This window comes from Portunus trituberculatus, chromosome 8, assembly GCF_017591435.1.
Source record: "Portunus trituberculatus isolate SZX2019 chromosome 8, ASM1759143v1, whole genome shotgun sequence".
NCBI classification, from domain to species: Eukaryota; Metazoa; Arthropoda; class Malacostraca; order Decapoda; family Portunidae; genus Portunus; species Portunus trituberculatus.
Window position 1 is genome coordinate 6,192,501 of NC_059262.1, and position 7,500 is coordinate 6,200,000.

Consider the following 7,500-nt stretch of genomic DNA (forward strand, 5'->3'; position numbering starts at 1 on the left):
GAAAGAAGAAAAGGGAAGAGGTAAACAGACCAAATAAAGTGAGTAAATAAATAATGGATAAATAGAGGAGATATGATGACACAAGAAATAAAATAAGGTGACAAAATAAATAATGAATAAATAGTCAACACCATTTTTTGTTTCTTTTTCTCTTCCTCCCCTTCCTACTCTTCCTCTTTCTCCTCCTCTTCCTTCTTCTGCCTCCTTTTAACAAGGTTTCCTAACCCCTTCAGTACTGGAACGCATTCTTTACCATGAGTTTTGGGTACGACTGGACATTTTTACTTACATTAGGAATGGGATTAATGGCCAGTATCTTCACTGTTTTAATCCCCCATATGAGTTTCTGAAGCTGTATAAAATCATTGAATAGTAAGCAGAATTAACTCCTTTAGTACTGGGATGTATTTTTTACCATGAGATTTGTGTACAATTAGACCATTTCAATGACATTAGGAAGGGTCTATGGAGGTCAGAGGATTAATAGCCAGAGTCTTCACTGTTTTAATCCCCCACATGAGTTTCTGAAGCTGTATAAAATCACCAAATGGTCACCAGAATGAATACAGAAATGCATCATGGTACGGAAGGGGTTAGCAGGAGGAACACTACAGAACACAACACAACTATAGAATATCATGAAACACTGTTGACTCACAAGGAGATTGAGATGAAGGGGGGAACAAAACACACAGTCGTGAAATATTGTTTATCAAGACTTAAGTAACTGGTCATGTTGTCATATTGCCACAGAGATATTATTATTACTGTTATTATTATCATTATTAGTATTATCAGTAGTTGTGGTGGTGGTAGTAGTAGTAGTAGTAGTAGTAGTAGTAGTGTAACATGGGCAGTGACTATAGCCAAGAGATCTGTGGCATACTGGACAAATGACACCAGTTGGGAAGTACATATGAAGTGATACGCAACAGTCTCACTTACTTGATATTCCCCCTACAGTCACCAGTCACCAGTCACTTAATCCATGGTGACCTCATAGTGCCAGATGTCCCTCAACTCCAGTGCAAAGTCCAGATTAAGTTGGTGAGTAATGTTGACAGAGAGTTTCAGGTTAGCAGCCTCATAGGTGAACTGTGAGTCTGGTACCTTGGCGCCACGATACACCACAGCAGAGGGCGGCCGCTCCACACCCAGGAACTCCAGGTGGGCCAGAGTTAGCCCCTTCAAGTCCTCATTACTGTTGGCCTCCACCACTGCTGTCAGAGTGTGCTGCAGGGGAAACCATAGCACAAGATACAGATAACTCTCAATTTACTTGATAGATGCGTTCAAGAGGCATCGCACACTTCAAAATTCGTGGTGTTATTAATGTTTATTTATCTATTTTCTTTTTGCATGTATTTTTTCCTGAGGGTTAGTGGTGGTGGTGGTGGTGATGTAATATTGTGTTTGTCTTGTATGTATGTATGTCTTGTATGTCTGTAATTCTCATAAGAAACAATAGATAATAGGGGGGATGTGGGATGTGGTCCAAATCGTGTATAAGCAAACCAATCACGCAAATTCAATTAATTATATTTTTCCCGTCGCATATTAACAAAAACGCAAAAATCAAACACGCGTAAATCAAGAGTTACCTGTGTACAGTGTGTCTACTCTAAAGTGCCTCCCGGTTCTCTGTTTAAATGGTGTCCTAGGAATGCGTAGTTGTTACATGAGGAAACCCGTAAGCTGTCCTTGTAAGTGCAGGGATCAGCAGAAAACAAGCATTATTCACTTCAAATCAACGACATTATCAATAAACTACAGAAAACCATAAACTGTCTTTGTAATTGCATTGATCATCAGAAAACAAGTATTATTCACATCAAATCAATTATGTTATCAATAAGCTACAATGTTTTAAGTCCAGGAGGCATTTTAGAGAAGACAGACTACAGTACACACAGTAAGGCAACACTTGAGGCCTCCAGAAACACACTGCATTATTCACTGTCTGCTGTCATCAATATAAGTGACATGAAGCAAATAATCACCTCTTGCCTTACACACTAACCACTTAACCCCTTCAGTACTGGGACACATTTTTTACTTTGAGATTTGTGTACCATTAAACCATTTTATTGACATTAGGAAGGGTCTATGGAGGTCAGATGAATAATGACAACCGTTTTCACTATTTCAATCACCACATGAGTTTCTGAAGCTGCATAAAATCACCAAACAGTAAGAAAGAATATGGAAATGCAAGTTTTGTGTACGATTAGACCATTGTATTGACATTAGGAAGTGTCTATGGAGGTCAGAAGATTAATGACCACAGTCTTTACAATTCTAACCCTGCACATGAGTTTCTGAAGCTGCATGAAATCACAAAACAGTAAGAAAGAATATGGAAACACGTCATGATACTGAAGGGGTTAAGGGACCAAATACAGCACTGCACACCACCACAAGTTCCTCAACATACCTGAACGAAAGAGAACTCAACCAGTGAGTATCTCTTCAAAGCCACAGTGTTGATACTCTCCCCATCATCCCAAAACAGCCTACCAGTGGCCCGGCGGTCTCTCCCTATGGCCACAATGAGTCCCATGGGCAGACGGCGAGCTGTGGCTGTGTTCCGTGCCGGCTGCTGTGTGGGTAGGATGTGGCCGCCCCGGATGTGCAAGGGAATGGTGTCTCTTGGGGCAGGAACGGTTACTGCTTCACCAGGGAACTGTACTGGTGTGCCCTAAAAGTGTATGATGAGAGGTAGGAGACTAAATTAAACACACCAAACACAGCGACAACACCAGCAAACACAGCAATAACAATGACAACAACACCACCAAACACAACAACAATGACAACACCAACAAAAACAGCAATTACAATGACAGCACCACCACCACCAAACACAACACCAGCAAATACAACAACACCAATGACAACAACACCACCAGAGAGAGAGAGAGAGAGAGAGAGAGAGAGAGAGAGAGAGAGAGAGAGAGAGAGAGAGAGAGAGAGAGAGAGAGAGAGAGAGAGAGAGAGAAACTTCCCCTCTTACAAATTCCAAACTAGAAAAATAATAAAAAAAAAAAAGCCAATTTCTTCTCTTGCAAAATAAATAAATAAATAAATAAATACAAAATAATAATAAATAAATAAATTGACAAACTCACCAAATAGTAGTCATACCAAGCGTCCTGGGGGAAGTAGACCCATCGCTGTGTGGTGGCCGGGGTCAGGACAGGGGAGATCATAAATGCAGGACCCCACAGGAACTGGTCATCCACACCCAGAGTCCGACGGTCGCTGGGGAATCTAAGAGGAACCAGATCGCAAATATTTCACAGCACCACTCCATGGCCACCACCACATCACTGTCCACAGCCACCACCACATCACTACCACAGCCAACACAACACCAGTACACCACCTTTTCACACCACACCATTACTCTACAGCACTTCACAGCCACCATCACACCAATACAACACCACTCTACATACACAACCACAACACCACAGCACCACACCACTGTCCTGCTCTTACACTGCACCTAGTCATAAATAGCTAATACTGCCCTGTCTTACACTGCACCAAGTCAAAATAGGTCATACTTCCCTGCCATACACTGCACCATGTCAAAGAGGTCATACTGTCTTGCCATTCACTGCACCAGGTCAAAATAGGTCACACTGCCCTGCCTTATTGTTCTGCTTCAGATATATTTCTAAACAGGAGACAGTCAGGAAATGGTCCACTAGTCTGGGCCACCATGGTACAACTCTGGGCCTGACCACCACAAAGGCCAGTATTTTGGTCCACCTTATGTCCCAAACACCAGCCACCGCCAGGTCCGACACTCACTCATGCAGCAGTGGCCGTACCACAGTGGTGCCGCGGGTGTGTGCCTCGAAGAACAGGGTGTACAGGTATGGTAGCAAGCGGTACCTGATCTCTAAGGCTCTCCGTGAAGATCTGGCCACACTCTCCCCCCAAACACCTGGATCCTGAGAAAATAGAATTACTTTTGCATGTCATTTTTCATCAATCATATCTTATACAGCTTCAGAAACTCATGTGGCAATTAAAATAGTGAAGACTCTGGCTATTAATCTTCTAGCCTCCATAGACCTACACCTTCAGTACTGAGATGCATTTTTTACTATGATTTTTGTGTGATTAGACGATTTTACTTGCTTTAGGAAGGGTCTATGGAGGTCACTGTTTTAATTCCCCACATGAGTTTCTGAAGCTGTATAAAATCACCAAATAGTCACCAGAATATGAAAATGCATCAGTACTAAAGGAACTAACACTGACACCTTCTTCCTCACACACACAGAAGCTGGAAGTTAAACATTCACCAGGCCTGCCAACAGTACAGTGTCAACTTACCTGGTCTCTGGTTCCCTTGGCATTGTGGTTCCGGCTGAAGGGGTAGAAGGCACCAACCTCCATCCACCGCTCACACATCTCCTCCTCCGCCTCCTCAAAGAAACCACAGATGTCGGCACCAATGTACGGAATTCCAAATAGGCTGAACTCCATCATGCCTGGCGGAAGAAATACAGGAGGCTCTCACACACTCATGATAGATAAACAGATAGATAAAATAGATGCAGGAGGTGTTTAATGTGTGTGCAGTATTACCAATGAGGGAGTGAACCATGTCATAGATAGATAAGACAATAAACAGATAGATAAGTAGATGCAGGAGGTGTCTAATGTGTGTGCAGTATTACCAATGAGGGAGTGAGCCATGTCTGTCCAGTTGGAGCGGTTGTCACCCAGCCAATGACCAGCCCACTGTCCACTGCCGGGGAAGGTGGACCGAGTCAGAACCAACCCTCGCCGGCCAGTCACCTGCTGCACTGCCCTGGGGGGAAGAGAGGGTCAGGTTTTGAGAGAGAGAGAGAGAGAGAGAGAGAGAGAGAGAGAGAGAGAGAGAGAGAGAGAGAGAGAGAGAGAGAGAGAGAGAGAGAGAGAGAGAGAGAGAGAGAGAGACTTTCACAGCCTCACACACCCTTCCACAGCCTCACACACACACTCCCACAGCCTCACACACTCTTCCACAGACACCCTTCCACAGCCTCACACACACTCTTCCACAGCCACACACTCCCACAGCCTCACACACCCTTCCACAGCCTCACACACACTCTTCCACAGCCTCACACACTCCCACAGCCTCACACACTCTTCCACAGCCTCACACACCCTTCCACAGCCTCACACACACTCTTCCACAGCCTCACATACCCTTCCACAGCCTCACACACCCTTCCACAGCCTCACATACACTCCCACAGCCTCACACACCCTTCCACAGCCTCACACACTCTTCCACAGCCTCACACACACTTCCACAGCCTCACACTCAGAAATACTTGCGTAAATAAACCTCTGTGTGTCTTTGTCTGTACTATCTTGCAAGTCAATGATGGTTTCTACACAAGTTGGTGTAAATCTTCCACAGCCTCACACACCCTTCCTTCATTCACTCAGTAACATGTCACTCAACACACCTCAGGCTATCTCTGCCCTCACCTCAGTGTTGGTTCAGTCTGGGCCCAACCATACAGACTGTGGACGTCATAGTGTCTGTACGGCGCCTCACTCGCAGCCAGGCACAGTGTCTTGTCCGCCATGGTGTGTGTGGGGCCGGCCATCGCTGCCTCTGACAAAGCACACAGGTGGTCATGGCCAGAGTAACATGAGACTTAAGTTCATTTTCAAACACTTCTCTGCTTCATCTCCACTCTCTCAAAAGGCTTTATTTAAGTTTACACATTTTCTTAAGGATTTTTTACAGTTCTAGAGGCAGAGTGACATGATTTTTACATTATTAACTGAAGAAACACTTTTGAAAACCTTGCTAGTCATCTCTGTGCCTTGGAAAATAGTCGTGGAGAGAGAACAAAGCAATTTTTAAGGTGTTTTTACAGTTCTAGAGGCAGAGTGACAAGATTTCTGCACTATTAACTGGAGAAACATTCTTGAAAACCTTGTAATCACCTCTATGGCCTTGGAAAATAGTCATTGAGAAACAGTAAAGTATTTTAGGATGTTTTTACAGTTCTAGAGGCAGAGTGACAAGATTTCTGCATTACTAACTGGAGAAACATTCTTGAAAACCCCGCTAGTCATCTCTGTGGCCTTGGAAAAGAGCCGTGGTGAGAGAGCAAAGCATTTCTGAAAAACTTTAGTGATGCTGGGATAGGCAGAGAGCAGAGGCAAACCAGTGTGTGTGTGTGTATGTACTATATGTGTACGTACATCCGCTATGTGCACCAACTAACCCATGTATGTGTCATAACCGTTACTATGTGTGTGTGTGTGTGTGTGTGTGTGTGTGTGTGTGTGTGTGTGTGTGTGTGTGTGTGTGTGTGTGTGTGTGTGTGTGTGTGTGTGTGTGTGTGTGCCTTACTTGTGACATAGGGCGGGTTATCCCAGATGGTGTTGGGGCAGGCCAGGCTCCAGGGCGGCCTTCCTTCTGGCCAGTTCCACGGCTGCCCCTCGTTGGTCCCAAAGTTGGCTGGTTCATTCATGTCCTGCACACAGTCACAAGATTTATTGAGATTTTGTTCTTTTCTACTTCCAACCTCTCTCTCTCTCTCTCTCTTGAAGTCAGAAGATTAAACTAGTACATCAATTTCTTCTTTTATTGATATTTATCTTTTTCCTACTTCACTCTCACTCTCTCTCTCTCTTAAAGTTGGCCAATTCATTCGCGTCTTGAACAGTCAGAAAATGCACAACCAGAACCAGTCACATGCAACACAGTCTTTCTTCCTAGTGTTGTGGACCACAGCCTTACCACATCAGAACACTTAACATTGTGACAGGTAACACTTACAATCCAAAGGCCGTCAAATTTGATTTTATCAGCGTAAAAGGTCTTAATTTCTTCAGTCCACCATTTCTTAGCTGCAGCACTGAAGAAGTTTGGGAAGGCTGTCTTGTTCTCTGGCCACACCTGCGCAGGATGCCAATATTATAGACTGACTCGCTAAACTGTCTCAAAATTATGGAATTCATCACGTACTCTATCAAAAAGCATGAGGGAAATGTTTTCTCGATATATTTTTGACTTAGTTACTGGGACGCATTATTATCATGAGTTTTGTGTGTGATTAGATGGTTTCATTGATGTTAGGAAGGGTCTATGGAGGTCAGAGGATTAATGACCAGAGTCTTCACTATTTCAATCCCCACATGAGTTTTTGAAGCTGTATAAAATCACCAAATAGTTACCAGAGTGAATGTGAGTTTTGTGTACGATTAGACCATTTTATTGACATTAGGAAGGGTCTATGAAGGTCAGAGGATTAATGGCCAGTCTTCACACACACACACACACACTATTTCAATCTCCACAAGAGTTTCTGAAGCTGTATAAAATCACCAAATACCAGAATAAATATAAAAACGCATCATGGTACTGAAGGGTTAAAAGGAGACATATGTTTGCTCCTATGAAACTCACATATCCAAGCATTACAGATCCCAGTGCACCATCATTGTTGTCTTGGATCACCGACTGGT

The 7,500-nt window shown here is 43.7% G+C and overlaps 1 protein-coding gene across 1 annotated transcript in view; it reads right to left on the reverse strand.

The window, feature by feature from the left end:
* Positions 1–481: 481 nt before the first annotated feature.
* LOC123500068 (probable maltase-glucoamylase 2) overlaps positions 482–7,500 on the reverse strand; it is a 25,357-nt gene continuing 18,338 nt past the window's right edge. The window contains 10 exon segments of the mRNA XM_045248711.1: positions 482–1,233; positions 2,435–2,698; positions 3,129–3,270; positions 3,820–3,962; positions 4,351–4,508; positions 4,698–4,831; positions 5,503–5,632; positions 6,383–6,506; positions 6,812–6,931; positions 7,442–7,500. The exon segment at positions 7,442–7,500 is cut by the window's right edge and continues 76 nt beyond it. Of these exon segments, the coding sequence (XP_045104646.1) occupies positions 982–1,233; positions 2,435–2,698; positions 3,129–3,270; positions 3,820–3,962; positions 4,351–4,508; positions 4,698–4,831; positions 5,503–5,632; positions 6,383–6,506; positions 6,812–6,931; positions 7,442–7,500 (1,526 nt within the window). The 3' untranslated portion in view covers positions 482–981.